Genomic DNA, 22,983 nt, shown 5'->3' on the forward strand with positions numbered 1-22,983 from the left:
TAATTCACTTGACTATTTTATCTTTTGAAGAATATGGATTGCATTGAATGCATCTTGTATTCTTCTCACATATCTTTTGGCTCTTTGTGAAGGTCACAACGTTTTCCCGGCAATTGACAGCAGGAGATATAAAACAGCTCCAGAATATCACAGAGCTTTGCGACATCAAGCTGCTCTCACTGCAACAGTTTGACACAGAGCACTCCTTCCTCAAAGAAATCAGGTCGGCTTTAAAAGTTCTGCTTGTTTTTTTACATTTGTATTAGTGTTACTGTGTAGATCATTCTTGAGAAAGATATTAGAAAATAACTTTGTTCCCTCTCTAGACAATTTCTTGACTCTACCTCTGCCGACAAAGTCCTCATCATCCAAACTGACTATGATGAGGCTTCCCAGAGCATGAACATTCTTGCATCTGCCAAGTGAGTCTTTTCTTTTTGGACTTGTCATCACAACTATTGGATATTAACTAGTGGGATAGATTTGCAAGATCCTGTTATATATATAGTGTAGTTTTTTGTGTCCTTTTTTTTATTTAAACTTTTTTGGTTTTTATCTCTATAGGTATTCATCCATAAATGAAATCAACAAACCAAAAGCTAATGGTGGCAATGGAAGGGTGTTTGTGTACTTCGTTACCAAACTGCCTCGAATTGAAGGTGGAACCTCCTATGTTGGATTCCATGGAGGTGAGATTTAAATGTTGTATAACATGCTGATATGATAGTATGACCTCGCACTCCACAGAGAAAATGTTATCCATTCTGAAATGTTTTCAACGTTAAAGAGCAAGTTCCATCCACTTTGTTTTTGCAAAGGACCCTGGAAATCAGTTCACATTGATGACCTTAGAAGATCCAAAGAGTTTGTATCAGATGTCCAGTTCTTGAGAAACCTACCCATCAGCCAGCTGTTTGAGGACATGAAAGAGCCCTGTTATGGTAAATTAACTTGAATTGCTTTTACACTCATTAGCACTAATGCCATAGTTAATAACAATTATTTTCAATTAGAAATAACTGAAAATAATTGTTTGAAAGTAACAGTTTTCATATAACTTTATTTTTTGATGAAGCAATGCAACCCGATACAGACACAGACTTCCAACCACCTGCACCAGAGCACTCTGTAAGTATAATGGTGGTGTTTGATGTTGCAATCAAAAACATGGATGTACTAAATGTTGCATAAGTTTGTATAAAGTTTATAGGTATGGGTGAGTGTTATTCATCTGAGCATGTTGTTGTTGTTATAGGCTGTGTTTGAAGTCACAGATCTAGTGCGAAGCTGTGTGCAGAGTGCAGTAAGCATGCTCAGAGATCAGGAGGACAGTGGAGCTCTCAGCACCAGGAGGGTGGAGATCCTGCTAACACTTATGGAAGATAGTGAGGACCTGAAAGGTTAGGAACTAACCCACAGTATTCCAGTGTTTTACTGTAACTCCAAGACCCAAGCACTGTTTCAATGGTTAAAGTCCAGATCTAGAACTTTTATTACAAACTTTTATTACTTTTATTACATTATTATTTTTATTACATGAGGGGTTCTAGATCTATGTGTTGAATTTTGTTTAGACATTTTTGGCCCGAGACAGACTTAGCTCAGATCGTAACGGCAAGCCAATAATATAGCCAAAGTTAATTTACTTTTACATGTATTGATATACTTGATCTCGGTATTGTGCCCTAAAGCTGTGTTCCTGAAAACCCTGAGGAGCCGCCTTCACTCTCTTCTGGAGAGCCACGAGAGAAACATCCCCTCCCCCAAGTACTGGGTGTTAACAGAGGCATCCAACATCAATGCTCTTCAAGAGGGGGGAACTTTCACGTATGTTAATCAATGATACTGCACTGTTAACTCAGCTCACATATAGTCCATCATTTCATTCATGTTCAAATGATAATTTGTTCTCATCGTTTAGGAGTATAGTCTGTCCATATGCTGTATGTGTTCCCCAGACAAACTCTGTGGAAGAAAATCCAAGCAGTGGTCACACCCGTTTTGGCTCAGTTGGTCTCAGTTATCGACAGGGACTGTAATCTGGACCTCCTCCTAGACGTCAACTGTGGGGAAGAAGTCAAGAAACTGTGGCTGGAGATATTCGGCAACAACGAGATGCTTGATATTCCTCTTTTCAAAGTGGATTCCAAGTAGGTGGTTTTGCTCATGTGCGATGTAGCAAGAGTATTTCTGTGTTACCACGAGGTCCAACACACTGTATTTGTGTAATTCCTACAGTTCTGAGTCTAAGAGCATTCTGGTACAGAGCCATATCACAGCTGAGAGGACCATGCGCTCCAGTATGCCCTTCAGCTGGAGGATCAGAGATATCCTGGATGAACTAATGATGCAAACTCAGCAGTACGAAAGTAAATATTCGAATGCCTTCTTTTTTTTCTGAAAGATACATTTAAATTGTTCTTAAATGCAGTTATCAAAACTTACCAAGGGAGACTCAAATGATAAGTGTGTCTTAAAGTTCTTAATTTGCATGTGTGTGTGTGTGTGTGTGTACCACAAACCCCCTCGGGCCTTATTGCTTAAACAATGATCTGAAACATTAGAAAGGTTTTCACTATGTTTGTGTGTTTCTTAACTCCGATAACTAATCACTTACAGTATTTTTAGTTGCAGAACTTGCATAAACTTCACAACATTTTTCTCTGAAGGACACAGTCCTAGGCAGTTCGAGGAATTCTTTCCGAAAATCCCCCTTGGTCAGTATATGGCTACGATGAATGAAAAAATGCAGAGGGAATTTTTTCAAAGGTACCTGCAGGATTTCATTGCCATGACGATGAAAGTGTCTTCAGCGGGGGAGTTAAAGGTAAGTTATTGCACAGTTCTTCAACATGTTCATACAAATAGTCAATCGAACAAAGCGCTAATGCTGCAATTAGACGAGGGATGCAAAAAAAAACAACGCAATATTAGTCGGCATAGCAGGACAAGAAAGCAAATAAGAGAGTGACAGCAAAAGCAAGCCAGCACGACGCTATGCATTACTATTGCGGTTTCAGTAAACAAACAGTGCAAATCAACATCCGGTAGAAGGCAATGCTACGGTAGATGGCAAAAGATTCCTGTCTACCGTGGCGGCTGACGGCGTTCACTGCCAGTGTCAACAGCATTTATCTCATAGAAAACAATGACATCCGGTTTGCTGTCTACCTCCTACCATCTAAACACAGTATTAGCCTCCGTTTAGGAATGGTTAATTCATATTTATAGTCAGATTTGATATACTATGCCTACACATCAATTAGGTAATCTTAATGAATATGTAACACTCTTCCCAGCTTCTGTGTGACGCCCTGAACAGCTGTGTGAATGAGCTCCGGAGGCGACGAAAAGCTCCAAGTGAAGAGATTCCATCCATACCCCTGATCCACTCGGCCTACCACATGTACCGCACCCGCCTTCAGAACCTGTCCAGGATGATGTCCCTGCAGCCACAGGTGGCCCTTCACTTGCAGCGAAACCCACAAGTGAAGGATAGCCCAGTGATGGTAGGTTCATTGATTTTCCACACACTGCTACATTTAGTTATGTGAAATCCGTGTTTAAGGGCAAAGTGTTTGTGTTTATGAGTGCATGATAGTAGTTGAACTTTTACCAGTGTATTGAAAGGAGGCTTCCTACATGCTACTAGAAATGTCATATTATGAAATGGTTTGTTCCGGCCAAGCAATCTGATTGGTCAAAAGTGTGTTCCAGTCGTGTTGTTATTGAGCACTTTATCACTTTGTGATCAGTCCGCCTGTGGCTTGTTCCTAGTGATCGACCGCATCACGTTGTGATCAGTCCGCCTGTGGCTTGTTCCTAATGATCGACCGCATCACGTTGTGATCAGTCCGCCTGTGGCTTGTTCCTAGTGATCGGCCGCATCACGTTGTGATCAGTCCGCCTGTGGCTTGTTCCTAGTGATCGACCGCATCACGTTGTGATCAGTCCGCCTGTGGCTTGTTCCTAGTGATCGACCGCATCACGTTGTGATCAGTCCGCCTGTGGCTTGTTCCTAATGATCGACCGCATCACGTTGTGATCAGTCCGCCTGTGGCTTGTTCCTAGTGATCGGCCGCATCACGTTGTGATCAGTCCGCCTGTGGCTTGTTCCTAGTGATCGACCGCATCACGTTGTGATCAGTCCGCCTGTGGCTTGTTCCTAGTGATCGACCGCATCACGTTGTGATCAGTCCGCCTGTGGCTTGTTCCTAGTGATCGACCGCATCACGTTGTGATCAGTCCGCCTGTGGCTTGTTCCTAGTGATCGACCGCTTCACGTTGTGATCAGTCCGCCTGTGGCTTGTTCCTAATGATCGACCGCATCACGTTGTGATCAGTCCGCCTGTGGCTTGTTCCTAGTGATCGACCGCATCACGTTGTGATCAGTCCGCCTGTGGCTTGTTCCTAATGATCGACCGCATCACGTTGTGATCAGTCCGCCTGTGGCTTGTTCCTAGTGATCGACCGCATCACGTTGTGATCAGTCCGCCTGTGGCTTGTTCCTAATGATCGACCGCATCACGTTGTGATCAGTCCGCCTGTGGCTTGTTCCTAGTGATCGACCGCATAGCGTTGTGATCAGTCCGCCTGTGGCTTGTTCCTAGTGATCGACCGCATCACGTTGTGATCAGTCCGCCTGTGGCTTGTTCCTAGTGATCGACCGCATCACGTTGTGATCAGTCCGCCTGTGGCTTGTTCCTAATGATCGACCGCATCACGTTGTGATCAGTCCGTCTGTGGCTTGTTCCTAGTGATCGACCGCATCACGTTGTGATCAGTCCGCCTGTGGCTTGTTCCTAATGATCGACCGCATCACGTTGTGATCAGTCCGCCTGTGGCTTGTTCCTAGTGATCGACCGCATCACGTTGTGATCAGTCCGCCTGTGGCTTGTTCCTAATGATCGACCGCATCACGTTGTGATCAGTCCGCCTGTGGCTTGTTCCTAGTGATCGACCGCATCACGTTGTGATCAGTCCGCCTGTGGCTTGTTCCTAGTGATCGACCGCATCACGTTGTGATCAGTCCGCCTGTGGCTTGTTCCTAGTGATCGACCGCATCACGTTGTGATCAGTCCGCCTGTGGCTTGTTCCTAATGATCGACCGCATCACGTTGTGATCAGTCCGCCTGTGGCTTGTTCCTAGTGATCGACCGCATCACGTTGTGATCAGTCCGCCTGTGGCTTGTTCCTAGTGATCGACCGCATCACGTTGTGATCAGTCCGCCTGTGGCTTGTTCCTAGTGATCGACCGCATCACGTTGTGATCAGTCCGCCTGTGGCTTGTTCCTAGTGATCGACCGCATCACGTTGTGATCAGTCCGCCTGTGGCTTGTTCCTAATGATCGACCGCATCACGTTGTGATCAGTCCGTCTGTGGCTTGTTCCTAGTGATCGACCGCATCACGTTGTGATCAGTCCGCCTGTGGCTTGTTCCTAATGATCGACCGCATCACGTTGTGATCAGTCCGCCTGTGGCTTGTTCCTAGTGATCGACCGCATCACGTTGTGATCAGTCCGCCTGTGGCTTGTTCCTAATGATCGACCGCATCACGTTGTGATCAGTCCGCCTGTGGCTTGTTCCTAGTGATCGACCGCATCACGTTGTGATCAGTCCGCCTGTGGCTTGTTCCTAGTGATCGACCGCATCACGTTGTGATCAGTCCGCCTGTGGCTTGTTCCTAGTGATCGACCGCATCACGTTGTGATCAGTCCGCCTGTGGCTTGTTCCTAATGATCGACCGCATCACGTTGTGATCAGTCCGCCTGTGGCTTGTTCCTAGTGATCGACCGCATCACGTTGTGATCAGTCCGCCTGTGGCTTGTTCCTAGTGATCGACCGCATCACGTTGTGATCAGTCCGCCTGTGGCTTGTTCCTAGTGATCGACCGCATCACGTTGTGATCAGTCCGCCTGTGGCTTGTTCCTAGTGATCGACCGCATCACGTTGTGATCAGTCCGCCTGTGGCTTGTTCCTAGTGATCGACCGCATCACGTTGTGATCAGTCCGCCTGTGGCTTGTTCCTAGTGATCGACCGCATCACGTTGTGATCAGTCCGCCTGTGGCTTGTTCCTAATGATCGACCGCATCACGTTGTGATCAGTCCGCCTGTGGCTTGTTCCTAGTGATCAACCGCATCACGTTGTGATCAGTCCGCCTGTGGCTTGTTCCTAATGATCGACCGCATCACGTTGTGATCAGTCCGCCTGTGGCTTGTTCCTAGTGATCGAACCGCATCACGTTGTGATCAGTCCGCCTGTGGCTTGTTCCTAATGATCGACCGCATCACGTTGTGATCAGTCCGCCTGTGGCTTGGTCCTAGTGATCGACCGCATCACGTTGTGATCAGTCCGCCTGTGGCTTGTTCCTAGTGATCGACCGCATCACGTTGTGATCAGTCCGCCTGTGGCTTGTTCCTAGTGACCGACCGCATCACGTTGTGATCAGTCCGCCTGTGGCTTGTTCCTAATGATCGACCGCATCACGTTGTGATCAGTCCGCCTGTGGCTTGTTCCTAGTGATCGACCGCATCACGTTGTGATCAGTCCGCCTGTGGCTTGTTCCTAGTGATCGACCGCATCACGTTGTGATCAGTCCGCCTGTGGCTTGTTCCTAGTGATCGACCGCATCACGTTGTGATCAGTCCGCCTGTGGCTTGTTCCTAGTGATCGACCGCATCACGTTGTGATCAGTCCGCCTGTGGCTTGTTCCTAGTGATCGACCGCATCACGTTGTGATCAGTCCACCTGTGGCTTGTTCCTAGTGATCGACCGCATCTGGTTGTGATCAGTTCGCCTGTGGCTTGTTCCTAGTGATCGACCGCATCACGTTGTGATCAGTCCGCCTGTGGCTTGTTCCTAGTGATCGACCGCATCACGTTGTGATCAGTCCGCCTGTGGCTTGTTCCTAATGATCGACCGCATCACGTTGTGATCAATCCGCCTGTGGCTTGTTCCTAGTGATCAACCGCATCACGTTGTGATCAGTCCGCCTGTGGCTTGTTCCTAATGATCGACCGCATCACGTTGTGATCAGTCCGCCTGTGGCTTGTTCCTAGTGATCGAACGCATCACGTTGTGATCAGTCCGCCTGTGGCTTGTTCCTAATGATCGACCGCATCACATTGTGATCAGTCCGCCTGTGGCTTGGTCCTAGTGATCGACCGCATCACGTTGTGATCAGTCCGCCTGTGGCTTGTTCCTAATGATCGACCGCATCACGTTGTGATCAGTCCGCCTGTGGCTTGTTCCTAGTGATCGAACGCATCACGTTGTGATCAGTCCGCCTGTGGCTTGTTCCTAATGATCGACCGCATCACATTGTGATCAGTCCGCCTGTGGCTTGGTCCTAGTGATCGACCGCATCACGTTGTGATCAGTCCGCCTGTGGCTTGTTCCTAGTGATCGACCGCATCACGTTGTGATCAGTCCGCCTGTGGCTTGTTCCTAGTGATCGACCGCATCACGTTGTGATCAGTCCGCCTGTGGCTTGTTCCTAATGATCGACCGCATCACGTTGTGATCAGTCCGCCTGTGGCTTGTTCCTAGTGATCGACCGCATCACGTTGTGATCAGTCCGCCTGTGGCTTGTTCCTAGTGATCGACCGCATCACGTTGTGATCAGTCCGCCTGTGGCTTGTTCCTAGTGATCGACCGCATCACGTTGTGATCAGTCCGCCTGTGGCTTGTTCCTAGTGATCGACCGCATCACGTTGTGATCAGTCCGCCTGTGGCTTGTTCCTAGTGATCGACCGCATCACGTTGTGATCAGTCCACCTGTGGCTTGTTCCTAGTGATCGACCGCATCTGGTTGTGATCAGTTCGCCTGTGGCTTGTTCCTAGTGATCGACCGCATCACGTTGTGATCAGTCCGCCTGTGGCTTGTTCCTAGTGATCGACCGCATCACGTTGTGATCAGTCCGCCTGTGGCTTGTTCCTAATGATCGACCGCATCACGTTGTGATCAATCCGCCTGTGGCTTGTTCCTAGTGATCAACCGCATCACGTTGTGATCAGTCCGCCTGTGGCTTGTTCCTAATGATCGACCGCATCACGTTGTGATCAGTCCGCCTGTGGCTTGTTCCTAGTGATCGAACGCATCACGTTGTGATCAGTCCGCCTGTGGCTTGTTCCTAATGATCGACCGCATCACATTGTGATCAGTCCGCCTGTGGCTTGGTCCTAGTGATCGACCGCATCACGTTGTGATCAGTCCGCCTGTGGCTTGTTCCTAGTGATCGACCGCATCACGTTGTGATCAGTCCGCCTGTGGCTTGTTCCTAGTGATCGACCGCATCACGTTGTGATCAGTCCACCTGTGGCTTGTTCCTAGTGATCGACCGCATCACGTTGTGATCAGTCCGCCTGTGGCTTGTTCCTAGTGATCGACCGCATCACGTTGTGATCAGTCCGCCTGTGGCTTGTTCCTAGTGATCGACCGCATCACGTTGTGATCAGTCCGCCTGTGGCTTGTTCCTAATGATCGATCGCATCACGTTGTGATCAGTCCGCCTGTGGCTTGTTCCTAGTGATCGACCGCATCACGTTGTGATCAGTCCGCCTGTGGCTTGTTCCTAGTGATCGACCGCATCACGTTGTGATCAGTCCGCCTGTGGCTTGTTCCTAATGATCGACCGCATCACGTTGTGATCAATCCGCCTGTGGCTTGTTCCTAGTGATCAACCGCATCACGTTGTGATCAGTCCGCCTGTGGCTTGTTCCTAATGATCGACCGCATCACGTTGTGATCAGTCCGCCTGTGGCTTGTTCCTAGTGATCGAACGCATCACGTTGTGATCAGTCCGCCTGTGGCTTGTTCCTAATGATCGACCGCATCACATTGTGATCAGTCCGCCTGTGGCTTGGTTCCTAGTGATCGACCGCATCACGTTGTGATCAGCATCACCGCCTGTGGCTTGTTCCTAGTGATCGACCGCATCACGTTGTGATCAGTCCGCCTGTGGCTTGTTCCTAGTGATCGACCGCATCACGTTGTGATCAGTCCGCCTGTGGCTTGTTCCTAGTGATCGACCGCATCACGTTGTGATCAGTCCGCCTGTGGCTTGTTCCTAGTGATCGACCGCATCACGTTGTGATCAGTCCGCCTGTGGCTTGTTCCTAGTGATCGACCGCATCACGTTGTGATCAGTCCGCCTGTGGCTTGTTCCTAATGATCGACCGCATCACGTTGTGATCAGTCCGCCTGTGGCTTGTTCCTAGTGATCGACCGCATCACGTTGTGATCAGTCCGCCTGTGGCTTGTTCCTAGTGATCGACCGCATCACGTTGTGATCAGTCCGCCTGTGGCTTGTTCCTAGTGATCGACCGCATCACGTTGTGATCAGTCCGCCTGTGGCTTGTTCCTAGTGATCGACCGCATCACGTTGTGATTAGTCCGCCTGTGGCTTGTTCCTAATGATCGACCGCATCACGTTGTGATCAGTCCGCCTGTGGCTTGTTCCTAGTGATCGACCGCATCACGTTGTGATCAGTCCGCCTGTGGCTTGTTCCTAGTGATCGACCGCATCACGTTGTGATCAGTCCGCCTGTGGCTTGTTCCTAGTGATCGACCGCATCACGTTGTGATCAGTCCGCCTGTGGCTTGTTCCTAGTGATCGACCGCATCACGTTGTGATCAGTCCGCCTGTGGCTTGTTCCTAGTGATCGACCGCATCACGTTGTGATCAGTCCGCCTGTGGCTTGTTCCTAGTGATCGACCGCATCACGTTGTGATCAGTCCGCCTGTGGCTTGTTCCTAGTGATCGACCGCATCACGTCGTGATCAGTCCGCCTGTGGCTTGTTCCTAATGATCGACCGCATCACGTTGTGATCAGTCCGCCTGTGGCTTGTTCCTAGTGATCGACCGCATCACGTTGTGATCAGTCCGCCTGTGGCTTGTTCCTAGTGATCGACCGCATCACGTTGTGATCAGTCCGCCTGTGGCTTGTTCCTAGTGATCGACCGCATCACGTTGTGATCAGTCCGCCTGTGGCTTGTTCCTAGTGATCGACCGCATCACGTTGTGATTAGTCCGCCTGTGGCTTGTTCCTAATGATCGACCGCATCACGTTGTGATCAGTCCGCCTGTGGCTTGTTCCTAGTGATCGACCGCATCACGTTGTGATCAGTCCGCCTGTGGCTTGTTCCTAGTGATCGACCGCATCACGTTGTGATCAGTCCGCCTGTGGCTTGTTCCTAGTGATCGACCGCATCACGTTGTGATCAGTCCGCCTGTGGCTTGTTCCTAGTGATCGACCGCATCACGTTGTGCCAGACCTGCTCTTGTGTTATTGCTTTAGTAACCATTTCTCTGCCTCACTCTACCAACAGGTTCTGGACATGTACGCAGCAGTTGCCTGTGTTGAGCAGCTGGGGCCTCCTGCGTTGGACTCTAATACCCAGTGCCAAGACTGGCTGACGCAGGTGAAAAGACTGCAGGGGTCTATGGAGCTGGTGTGCTCCCAGGGAAGCCTGAGGCAGTATGGAGAGAGGAGCCAGGAAATGTTTAACTACATCCGGTGAGAGAAATGGCCATTTGAAAGACTAGAGAGAGCCAAACATTAGACTTTTTGAAAGTAGACTTTTTATTTTATTATACAATTCTGAAGAAAAACATTTTTGATGCAATAACGCAAGAACACATGATATTCAAAAAACAAGCAGCAGCAGTTACAGTGCCTTCAGAAATGATTCCCACCCCTTGACATTTTGTTGTGTTACAGCCTGAATTTAAAATTGATTAAATTGAGATTTTGTGTCACTGGCCTACACACAATACCCCATAATGTCAAAGTGGAATTATGTTTTTAGAAGTTAATTTAAATTGAATAGCTGAAATGTCTTGAGCCAATAACTATTCAACTCCTTCATTATGGCAAGCCTACATAAGTTCAGGAGTAATTATTAGTCACATAATAAGTTACATGGACTCACTCTGTGTGCAATAATAGTGTTTAACATGATTTTTGAATGACTTCCTCATCTCTGTACAAAACACATACAATTATCTGTAAGATCCCTCAATCGAGCAGTGAATATCAAACACAGATTCAACCACAAAGACCAGGGAGGTCTCCCATGCCTCACAAAGAAGGGAACCTATTGGTAGATGGATTTTTTTTTAAAGCAGAAATTAAATGTCCCTTTGGGGATTGTGAAGTTATTAATTAGGCTTTCGTTGGTGTATCAATACAACCAGCCACAACAAAGATACAAGCGGCCTTCCTAACTCAGTTGCCAGAGTAAAAGGAAACCGCTCAGGGATTTCACCATGAGGCCAATGGTGACTTTAAAACAGTTACAGAGTTTAATGGCTGTGATAGGAGAAAACTGAGGATGGATCAACAACATGGTAGTTACTCCACAATACTAACCTAAATGTGTCGTGGAAATTCATACTGAGAGAGACTTTGTCATTTCTTCAAACAATCATCTTCATTTAATATCGATTAATTATTGCCATAATGAAACTAGTCAAACCAACACTCTTGACTGTTGGGCCGAGCAGCCTAACCTTTACAGAAATGCAGAGTTTTTTATATAGCCGACACTAAGAAGGCTTAGTCATGGCTGGTCCCACCCCTCCCATTCAGATCAAGAGGCATCATAAGCCACTCTGGGTTCATCCGGTCGTTATCTGCAGGGGGTTGTTGTCTTAACCCCACACTGGCTTAGTTTCCCAGTTGCAAGGATGATTTTGAGACAATGAGGGATTGTTCTACTCCTAAACTATCCCTAGTAAAACACATTCTTGTTTATGCAATGCAGTCGTTAACTCAATATAGGATGATTTTGAGACAATGAGGGATTGTTCTACTCCTAAGCTATCCCTAGTAAAACACATTCTTGTCTATGCAATGCAGTCGTTAACTCATTTGCCATCTCTAGTGACCATGTGCCCAGATTAGCTGCAGGGAACTAGAGTGGAGACCATAAAAACACAGCATTTGTAGGACAGAAATGTCTTACAATTAGTTACATATTAATTGTTAACAATTAACATCAAATAAATCATGCAAATACATAATTAATCTATCACAATTGACAGAGTGAAAATAAGGAAGCCTGTACAAAATTCAAATATTCCAAACATGCATCCTGTTTTCAATAAGGCACAAAGTAAAACTTCAAAACAATTGGCAAAGAAATTAACTTTATGTCCTGAATACAATGCGTTATGTTTGGGGCAAATCCAACAAAGCACATCACTGAGAACCTATCTTAATATGTTCAAGCATGGTGGTGGCTGCATCATGTTATGGGTATGCTTGAAATGGTTAAGGACTGAGGAGTTCTTTAGGATAATAATAAATGGAATAGTGATAAGCACAGGCAAAATCCTAGAGGGAAACCTGGTACAGTCTGCTTTCCACAAGACACTGGGAGATGAATTCGCCTTTCAGCAGGACAATAACTTAAAACACAAGGCCAAATATACACTGGAGTTGCTTACTAAGAAGACAGTGAATGTTCCTGAGTGGCCAAGTTACAGTTGGGACTTAAATCAGCTGAAAATCTACGGCAAGACTTGAAAATGGCGGTCTAGCAATGATCAACAACCAACCAACTTGACAGAGATTGATGACTTTTAAAATGTATATTGTGTAAATATTGTGCGATCTAGGTGTGCAAAGAGACTTAGCCAGAAACACTCACAGCTGTAATTGCTGCCAAAGGTGATTCTAACATGTATGATCTCAGGGGTGTGAATACTTATGTAAATTAGATATTTCTGTATTTCATTTTCAAGAAAAAAAAAAAGTATATTTAAGTCATTATGGTGTACTGTGTGTATATGAGGCGGAAAAAAATGTTTGAATTCAGGCTGTAACAGAACAAAATGTGGAATAAGTCAAGGGGTATGAATACTTTCTGAAGGCACTGTATATGAATACCTGTATTCATTTGTGAGTTTGGCCGATAGGTTGCATCTTTGACCTTTCTTTTTGATGTAGACTTTTAAGAAAAATATTTTAGGTTTTCTGTATGATAAACTTTTAATACAATGTAATTGTACTTATCCCAGATATGTCTAATACCCCCAGAATTAATAACGATTTGTCCTTGTTTCTGTTTCCAGTAATAATTGGAACCACATCTGCATCCTCTCTCTGTTTGTGGAACACATGCTGCTAGGCTTTGAGTTTGAGGAGAGGGAGCTCAAGCCTCTGGTCCTTGATCACACTCGTACCTTAGGCAAAGTAAGTTTATCTGGTATATTTTGTTTTGACTAACTTAACATGCTACTGAACGATATTCTATATCACCATTTTCGCATTTGTACTCTAAGTTTTTTCTTATTTTCATCCCATATTTGCCCTATGTTTGTGCTTATTTAACTTGTGGGCTAAATCAGGCTCACACAGAATGTTTATTGGTAGACTTAAACAAATCTACTGGTCATGGGCTTACAAAACAAATACACCTGTACCATGTCAGATATAGAGTTGAAATGTATACACCTCACACTCATGGTTATGGGCTTAAAGAAAGTTCAGATGTATTCAATGTTGAGTTTGCATCCCAATATTACTCTTTATATACATCACAGAAGACTGAAATATAACAATGCTGTTTATCATAGAAACACCTGATTTCCGGGCATTTATTTAAAAAAAAGTTTATTCATTATGAAAAATATGAATAACATTGCACCCATGAGGCCACGAGGTTATTAGACTGCAGGAAAGGGCTACTTCATTTATTGGACTGCTGTTTGTATCTTGTATGACAGATTCTGTCAAAACATTCAGACGTCAAATCTGAGGAACCCTTTGCAGCCGTCATTAAAATACTGAAGTCATGCAAGAAAGGAGCAAGTGATCTTATTTGCAAGTAAGGCGCAATTGGTTTCTTTATTTTGTTCTAAATGTTATTCATATAATTTCTCTATGTTATTTGCTGTCGCTGATAAGCTGTCCCTTACGGAAAGAACACATGAATTTTACATGTGAACACATTTAAAGTGTTCCAAAAACATTTGAAATTAGATTTTCCACATGTGAAATCATGTGGTTTTTCTGTAAGGGATATACAGAATTTGATGGTATTACCATATGTTGTTTCACTTAGGTTTGATCTCCAGTGCCCTGTGTGTATGGGGGAACCAGAGGACCCCGTGGACCTGCCCTGTCACCATATTTTCTGTCTGACCTGTGTCAGAAGACGTGTCAACGTGGGCCAGATGTACTGCCCCATGTGCAAACAGGAACTCCCAGATGACTTTGAGGTGAAAGTGTCTGAAGACGTACGGTGGGTGTGTTTTACAGTTTTGACTATGGATACCGGGACAGTACTTTCTCAGTGAGTGTCTAATCTGTCTCCTATGGTTTTGCAGAGCTTCCATCACCCTAAATGGCCAGTTCAGACAGAGTTGCAGTGCGTTTTTCATAAACCTCGTCACTACTGTGTGCTTCAAGGACAACATCCCCCCATCAAAGGGTGTCATCCTGCAGCTGTTGTCCTTCCTCATGGTCGAGACAGACCCGATTCCACTCATCAGAGGTACCCCCCCAAACACACGTATATACAGTACCAAATCAAATCAAATTGTATTGGTCACATACATGGTTAGCAGATGTTAATGCGAGTGTAGCGAAATGCTTGTGCTTCTAGTCCGACAGTGCAGTAATATCTAACAAGTAATCTAACAAATTCACAACGACTACATGAGTAATGTAGGATATGTAAACATTATTAAAGTGGCCAGTGATTTGAGTCTGCATGTTGGCAGCAGCCTCTCTATGTTAATGATGGCAGTTTAACAGTCTGATGGCCTTGAGATAGAAGCTCTTTTTCAGTCTCTCGGTCCCAGCTTTGAAGCACCTTTACTGACCTCGCCTTCTGGATGATAGCGGGGTGAACAGGCAGTGGCTCAGTTGGTTGTTGTCCTTGATCTTTTTTGTCCTTCCTGTGACATCGGGGGCTGTAGGTGTCCTGGAGGGCTTTGCCCCCGGTGATCTGCAGACCGCACTACCATCTGGAGAGCCTTGTGGTTGAGGGCGGTGCAGTTGCCGTACCAGGCGGTGATACAGCCCGACAGGATGCTCTCGATTGTGCATCTGTAGAAGTTTGTGAGGGTTTTAGGTGACAAGCCAAATTTCTTCAGCCTCCCGAGGTTGAAGAGGCGCTGTTGCACCTTCTTCACCACACTGTCTTTGTGGGTGGACCATTTCAGTTTGTCTGTGATGTGTACGCGAGGAACTTAAAACTTCCCACCTTCTCCACTACTGTCCCATCGATGAGGATGGGGGGGCTCCCTCGTGCTGTCTCCTGAAGTCCACGATCATCTCCTTTGTATTGTTGACGTTGAGTGAGAGGTTATTTTCCTGACACCCTCACCTCCTCCCTGTAGGCTGTCTCCTCGTTGTTGTTAATCAAAAAAAGTTTGGACACACCTACGCATTCCAGGGTTTTTATTTATTTTTACTATTTTGGAATGTTGTATTTTTCATAATTAAAAAAAAATAATGTTGAAAATCCGGTGTTCATAGGAAACAAATAATACTTATGGAATCATGTAGTAACCCGGAAAAGTGTTAAACAAATCAAAATATATTTTATATTTGAGATTCTTTGAAATAGCCACCCTTTGCCTTGATAACAGCTTTGCAAACTCTTGGCATTCTCTCAGCCAGCTTCATAAAGTAGTCACCTGGAATGCATTATAATTAACAGGTGTGTCTTGTTAAAGGTTCATTTGTTGAATTTCTTTCCTTCTTAATGCGTTTGAGCCAATCAGTTGTGTTGTGAGAAGGTAGGGGTGGTATACAGAAGATAGCCCTATTTGGTAAAAGACCAAGTCCATATTATGGCAAGAACAGCTCAAATAAGCAAAGAGAAACGACATTCCACCATTACTTTAAAATATGAAGGTCAGTCAATCCGGAAAATTTTCCGGTTTCTTCAAGTGCAGTCGCAAAAACCATAGAACCGCAGAGCCCAAAACACCAGTCTCAACGTCAACAGTGAAGAGGAGACTCCGGGATGCTGGCCTTCTAGGCAGAGTTGCAAAGAAAAAGCCATATCTCAGACTGGCTAATAAAAATAAGATATTAAGATGGGCAAAAGAACACAGACACTGGACAGAGGGACTCTGCCTAGAAGGCCAGCATCTCGGAGTCGCCTCTTCATTGTTGACGTTGAGACTGGTGTTTTGCGGGTACTATTTAATGAAGCTGCCAGTTGAGGACTTGTGAGGCGTCTGACACTCTAATGTACTTGTACTTGCTCAGTTGTGCACTGGGGCCTCCCACTCCTCTTTCTATTCTGTTTAGAGCCAATTTTCGCTGTTCTGTGAAGGGAATAGTACACAGCGTTGTACGAGATATTCAGTTTCTTGGCAATTTCTCGCATGGAATAGCCTGCATTTCTCAGAACAAGAATAGACTGACGAGTTTCAGAAGAAAGTTAATCGTTTCTGGCCATTTTGAGCCTGTAATCGAACTCACAAATGCTGATGCTCCAGATTCTCAACTAGTCTGAAGAAGGCCAGTTTTATTGCTTCTTTAAGCAGGACAACAGTTGTCAACTGTGCTAACATAATTGCAAAAGGGTTTTCTAATGATCAATTAGCCTTTTAAAATGATAAATTTGGATTAGCTAGCACAACGTGCCATTGGAACACAGGAGTGATGGTTGCTGATAATGAGCCTCTGTACGCATATGTAGATATTCCATTAAAAATCAGCCATTTTCAGCTAGTCATTTACAACAATGTCTACACTGCATTTCTGATCAATTTCATGTTATTTTAATGGACAACAAATGTGCTTTCCTTTCAAAAACAATGACATTTCTAAGTAACCCCAAACTTTTGAACGGTATACACACACACACACACAATTGACAGATTGGATTACGACTCAATGAGTGTTTGTGGCTGTGCTCTAATTTTATTGTCTTTGTACCAGCACAAAGTCAGATACACACCAAAGATTTCTCACCATTCGATGAGTCTCTGGACAAAAATCCTGTGGTGAGATCAGTGATACTCAAACTCCTGCTCAAGTACAGGTGAGTGAACCAGAAAAGCTGCTTAAGTCATTAATGTTGTTGTAACCAGTAACGCAATTCAAGGTTTCAGAATAGGTATGGTGTCAACACATTTTCCTGAATTTAACTCATTTGTGTTTTGTTTTTTAGCTTTGATGAAGTCAAGGAATATCTGCAGCAGCATTTGACATCGATAGAAGAGAGCAACATTGTCGATGCAGAAGATAAAAATGAACTGTATGCGTTGTACATTAACTGCCTTGAGGTATGATCTGATTGGGTGTCCATGCAGGCAGTCAAGACTGTTGCCCAATCAGAATAACAACATAGACCACAACTGCAGTATGACTATATGACTATTATACAACTTTCTTTCGCAGGACTCATTGTTGGAAAGAATGCCACAAGAAAACACCTGCCTTCAGGAAGAGACTGAGTTCTTGCATCACTTCCTGGACTCTGTCACTGACTCGGCTGAGACGGTCACAATAGAGTACCTGCAGCAGATCGCTAGGGTCCGCCTGTGCCTGGGCAAGGCTGCACACCTTCTCCATAGCATGCTGTCTGGTGAGAAAATGTATTAAAAAGCTCAAATCAAATGTATTTGTCACATACACATGGTTAGCAGATGTTAATGCGAGTGTAGCGAAATGCTTGTGATTCTAGTTCCGACAATGCAGTAATAACAAACAAGTAATCTAACCTAACAATTCCAAAACTATTACCTTATACACACAAGTGTAACGGGATAAAGAATACTGTACATAAAGATATATGAATGAGTGATGGTACAGAATGGCATAGGCAAGATGCAGTAGATGGTATCGAGTACAGTTTATACATATGAGATGAGTAATGTAGGGTATGTAAACATTAACCCCCGAGTCCCAAGTTCTACTCCGTGTTGGTTAAAAATTGAGCTTGTTGGTATAAATTAATTTAAAACATGTTTTTTTTTTTACAATATAAAGATTATTGAAACCACTGGGCTCGGATCTGATGCGATTACCAAAATTACAAATCGGATTTATTTTTCGAAGGTCCACACACCAAAAATTGGACTTTAAAATGATTTTTAAATATAGGGAATTTAGAGGCAACAAGAGCAACAACAAACATTGTGGCTGTTAGGCCATCACAAGTGTGTGTCATGGGGAATGTTGAAAACACTTGCAATAAGTTTGTCTGACTGATCCAAGACATGTCCTGAAAGAAGTGTCTGGTCTTTCAGGGGTATGTGCAAGTCCTCAGGATGTGGTTGAGGAGTTTCTTCGTGCTGTTAGGAACCTGTGTGAGAGGAGTGTGAACGACTGGTACCGGGTCTACCTGATCCGCAACATCAGCAGACAGCAGGGTGTAGAGTGTGTCCAGGGGATGCTGAAGGAAGCCGAGTACAGGTGGCTTTTCCCTGAAGAGATACATCAACAGGTGCATAGAAACATACGGCTTTCTTAAATGTTTTATAAACCACATTTTTAACTGTTGAAAAAGCCTGTATTTATTTTCCTTTCATTAAAGTAATTGTCAAGTACATATTAAAGTGATATGGAAGACTACGTATATATCATATGATCTCTCTGTAAATAAACCCTTGCAACGAAGAACCATATATGTGACTGGTTACAGGATCGGGAGCGTTTGACGCTCGTTCGTACTTCACAGTAGGACCTCACGTCTGGCATGGTGGAGTTGACCATGCTGATGGTTGGCCATACGTTTACATGTATTTCTTAAAGAGACGGATGGGGCTAAGGCTTAAGAGGGTGTGAAAAATGCTGAATGGGCGTAAACAAAGAATAGCTCTCTAGCAAGTGTGAAAATTGCATCAACATTTTTCAAAGGGCATTTTCTCCAACTTGTCTCCTAAGTGTAGCAGCATAACTTTCAAATGTTTTCTCCAACTGCAGATATACAATTTTGAGGCTCTAACATTTGAAATAACCCCCCTACAGAGAAATCTGGACACATATATGTGCATTATGAAAAATTCCGATATTGTCAACAACAACAAAAATTCTATGTGTATACCACATTGTGTCATAATTCAAGTCATCACACTTCTATCGTTTAATTATACTTGCCTGTTTTTTGATTTCATATTTATTTTCCATACTTTTTATAAGGATTCATGAAGTTGATATATATCTATTTTTTTTTAACACATACTGTATATGGTTGTTCATCTGCGGGATTATGTGCAGAATGAAGATGGTGGGCAGATGGACCAGTATCTGGTCTATGGAGAGCAATACCTGGCTGTACGGGAGGCTGTTGCCAAAGCAGTATTAGAGGGCACTGTGGAGGACATAGAGAAGAAGTGTGAGGTATTAGTGCAATTCCACTCAGCTCTCTAACAGTGTCTCGTGCATTACTATTACTATTGAAAGCATTTCTAATCATCTGAGGTAATGCATCATTGATAAGTGGATAATCCTCCGCTCTGCGTCTTTGTTTTGTTTATAGAGATGTACTGCACCTCCAAAGAGGCGGACCTTGTATATCCTGCTGGCTCTTTTCAGAGAAGTCACCAGTCTGTACCGAGCAGCCAACACAGGCATCCACCCCAGCCCTAAGGTAGGAACACAGGCCTCCACCCCAGCCCTAAGGTAGGAACACAGGCCTCCACCCCAGCCCTAAGGTAGGAACACAGGCCTCCACCCCAGCCCTAAGGTAGGAACACAGGCCTCCACCCCAGCCCTAAGGTAGGAACACAGGCCTCCACCCCAGCCCTCGGGTAGGAACACAGGCCTCCACCCCAGCCCTAGGGTAGGAACACAGGCCTCTACCCCAGCCCTTGGGTAGGAACACAGGCCTCCACCCCAGCCCTTGGGTAGGAACACAGGCCTCTACCCCAGCCCTTGGGTAGGAACACAGGCCTCCACCCCAGCCCTTGGGTAGGAACACAGGCCTCTACCCCAGCCCTAAGGTAGGAACACAGGCCTCCACCCCAGCCCTAAGGTAGGAACACAGGACTCCAACCCAGCCCTAAGGTAGGAACACAGGCCTCCAGCCTTAGGGTAGGAACACAGGCCTCCACCCCAGCCCTAGGGTAGGAACACAGGCCTCTACTCCAGCCCTAAGGTAGGAACACAGGCCTCCAGCCCTAGGGTAGGAACACAGGCCTCCACCCCAGCCCTAGGGTAAGAACACAGGCCTCCACCCCAGCCCTAGGGTAGGAACACATTGGACTCTGTTGTTGATGATAGAAACGGGGCAACTAGTGACATTTCAACGTTAGATTTTCATATAATGTTGTTAATTTAAGTTAAATGTGACCTTTTCGTAGATTCCTAAAAAGTCCCCCCAAATCTCAATCAAGCCATCTTGATTGTCCCAGAAAATATGTTTGATTGTCCCAGAAAATGTTAGGATGAAATGTCTCATATGCCTAACTGAACCCTCAGTCCATACACAGAGGTTATATTTAACCATAATGGCTGTCCTCCCTCAGAATTGCCAAGAACTTGAGTACTTCATCCAGGGTTCAAGGTACCTAGATCCCAAGCCAGTGAGGGACTTTGCCATGGCATTGGTGCAGAACAGGATGGGAGAACTGAATGTCCACAATGGTCGTACCGGTGCAGAGCACGTCCTTATAGAGCTGACTGTCCACCTGGCCGCTGTGTTGCTCACTGGGACAGAAGGGGTGCTTACACCTCTTCAGCAGCTTGGCCTGACTCCTAACAACATGCTGGTATGATCCATCTCACCATCTCATACTGGCTGCATCCCAATTGTCCACCCTTCTCCCGAAGGGATTAAACAATGGTGGAAACTCACTGTAGCCAATACGTACACCAATCCAATGCTTTTTCAGCAGAATGGTGGAGAATCGAAACGCAGCCATTGTTCTCATAAACATGTTATTCCAAGTTGAATATGGGAGTTCTGTCTTTATCGGACTGTCTATTCCAACAGAGAGCCTTCATTCCCACGATGCCTGAAGACATGCTGGCTATGGCCCAAAGGGTTTTAACACAGACTGGAGGCCTTCAAGCACTCACCTGGTATTGTAAGTACAGTGCCCATATAAATGTTGGTGTGCCCTATAACTATAAAATCTGCTTTCTCAATTCACCTGTGGCATTGATTTTGTTAACCTTTTACTGCAGTGGGCTAAATCAGTGTTTCTTGGTAGTCTTAAACAAATCTACTTGGAAACAAATGTATACACCTCACACTCATGGTTATGGGCTTAAAGAAAGTTCAGATGTATTCAATGTTGAGTTTGTATCCCAATATTACTCTTTATATACATCACAGAAGACTGAAATATAACAAAACCGTTTGACATAAAAACACTGGATTTTCAGCAGTATTTTTTTGGTATGTTTATTAATTATGAAATGATGAAACATATTCATAACATTCCATCCATGATGCCACTAGAGGGCGATTTTATCATTTCACTGCAATATGCTACAATATGTAAAGCTTGCCTGAATAATAACAAATGACTTAGATTTACAAAACACTTTCTTAACTTCTGTATGTTTTGTTCGAGCTCACTTCATCCACTACCAAGAACATTCACCTCAGCTTTCAGGTTGCAGTAGTGTCCTAATGTAGAAGTATCTCATACTGATCCCTACTAAACAACAGCTATTGAAAAATTGCAGCATATAACACATATTGTAAGCATTATAGTAACACATTATAATGACTCATACATGCACATGACAAGTATATAAAGCATTATACATGTTGGTAAAGTGTTACCGAATCATTAAATGATGAGTTGTGTTGTATACTGAGTAAAACATTGCAAAACTAAACATTACAATTTTTATTGACCTTTGTTCTCTACAGCCTGTCCTGAAGGACACCCTTGTGCTGTTGGTGAGGTAAGCACAGTTCTTAATGTATAATTAAATTGACAAACATTCACAATGTTAAAAAACTCCACAGCAGACTAATTCACCCCCTCTTTGCAGTGTGGTCGCCCCACCCAGCTGGCACGCTGTCTAGAGTGTGGGGCAGTAGTTGGAGGGAGGAACCATGCTCCTGTCAGAGGTTTCAGTGCTATGGGACTGCAGCGGTAAATGTGTTCCCTGTGGTGCTTACAAAAAGGGCTTCCTGTTGATATTGTTGCTAAAGCATCAGATTGACAGATCCCATGTTGAATGACTGAACTTGTCCTCTTAGGGGAGATCTGACAAGGACTGGTCACATCCTAGGAGATCCTCAGAGGAGGGACAACCCAGACTCCCAGGACACCAAAAACATGTCCCTCACCCCCTTCACCCTCGTCAGGCTGCTCACCCATCTAGCCATGCTGCTAGGGGCCTCGGAGCACCCACAGGTATGCCTGCTTGTCTGCCAATGCCAGCCCACTCTTTCTAGCACTGTGTAAAGTGTACCAAACTACAAAATAGTGGTTATAGAGTTATATAGAGTAATATAGAGTTGTTGTTTATCATTCAAGTTCAAGTAGTTTATTTGCCATTATCTACTCAATTAGTGTATAAATTATTAAGCTTATCTACTAATTATATGGTTTTGATGGTAGTAAAATACAAAGGAGATGTAAAAAAAATGACATATAGAAGATGAAAATACTAAAAGACAAAATATATAAAAGATGACAACTGCGGAATGCAGTATTTCTCAATAATAAGATTATCTCTCTTCTTTCTAGTCCGTCCAGCAGATCATCCAGCCTCCAGTTGCTGACCCCTGTGGATTTCTGATCCTTCACCTGCTAAAGGATATGGATCATGTGACCAAAGCCCTGGGGAAGGGAACAGATGGCACGGTCACCGCCATCCACCTGATAATCAGATCCATCCTGGAGTCACCACAGACCAATCCATGTAAGGCCTTTCATTAATGCTCTCATAAGCCCTCTGGCAGGTATACTTTATTATCTGATTTTAACTCAATCAAGTTTTTAATTGTATATTCACAATCATATTTGAACTTGAATAGGCTAATAAAGTATCACATTTTTTACTCTGAGCGAGAGTTGCACCTTTTCCTTTCAAATA

The 22,983-nt window shown here is 44.7% G+C and overlaps 1 protein-coding gene across 1 annotated transcript in view; it reads left to right on the forward strand.

Annotated features, from left to right (window-relative positions):
* The window catches only part of LOC139413851 (E3 ubiquitin-protein ligase rnf213-alpha-like), a 74,282-nt gene that overhangs the window by 44,401 nt on the left and 6,898 nt on the right, over positions 1-22,983 (forward strand). Inside the window, exons 30-57 of the mRNA XM_071161664.1 lie at positions 93-223; positions 327-422; positions 565-689; positions 819-941; positions 1,076-1,128; positions 1,256-1,400; positions 1,692-1,827; positions 1,959-2,150; positions 2,239-2,369; positions 2,670-2,827; positions 3,300-3,509; positions 10,334-10,521; positions 13,083-13,203; positions 13,737-13,837; positions 14,075-14,254; positions 14,340-14,506; positions 16,915-17,017; positions 17,147-17,261; positions 17,377-17,563; positions 18,228-18,424; positions 19,198-19,320; positions 19,460-19,570; positions 20,448-20,690; positions 20,915-21,008; positions 21,806-21,840; positions 21,931-22,034; positions 22,142-22,298; positions 22,635-22,809. Coding sequence (XP_071017765.1) covers positions 93-223; positions 327-422; positions 565-689; positions 819-941; positions 1,076-1,128; positions 1,256-1,400; positions 1,692-1,827; positions 1,959-2,150; positions 2,239-2,369; positions 2,670-2,827; positions 3,300-3,509; positions 10,334-10,521; positions 13,083-13,203; positions 13,737-13,837; positions 14,075-14,254; positions 14,340-14,506; positions 16,915-17,017; positions 17,147-17,261; positions 17,377-17,563; positions 18,228-18,424; positions 19,198-19,320; positions 19,460-19,570; positions 20,448-20,690; positions 20,915-21,008; positions 21,806-21,840; positions 21,931-22,034; positions 22,142-22,298; positions 22,635-22,809 — 3,901 coding nt within the window. The remainder of the gene's footprint in view (positions 1-92; positions 224-326; positions 423-564; positions 690-818; positions 942-1,075; positions 1,129-1,255; positions 1,401-1,691; positions 1,828-1,958; positions 2,151-2,238; positions 2,370-2,669; positions 2,828-3,299; positions 3,510-10,333; positions 10,522-13,082; positions 13,204-13,736; positions 13,838-14,074; positions 14,255-14,339; positions 14,507-16,914; positions 17,018-17,146; positions 17,262-17,376; positions 17,564-18,227; positions 18,425-19,197; positions 19,321-19,459; positions 19,571-20,447; positions 20,691-20,914; positions 21,009-21,805; positions 21,841-21,930; positions 22,035-22,141; positions 22,299-22,634; positions 22,810-22,983) is intronic.

The sequence above is a fragment of the Oncorhynchus clarkii genome, chromosome 7 (assembly GCF_045791955.1).
Source record: "Oncorhynchus clarkii lewisi isolate Uvic-CL-2024 chromosome 7, UVic_Ocla_1.0, whole genome shotgun sequence".
Taxonomy (NCBI): domain Eukaryota; kingdom Metazoa; phylum Chordata; class Actinopteri; order Salmoniformes; family Salmonidae; genus Oncorhynchus; species Oncorhynchus clarkii.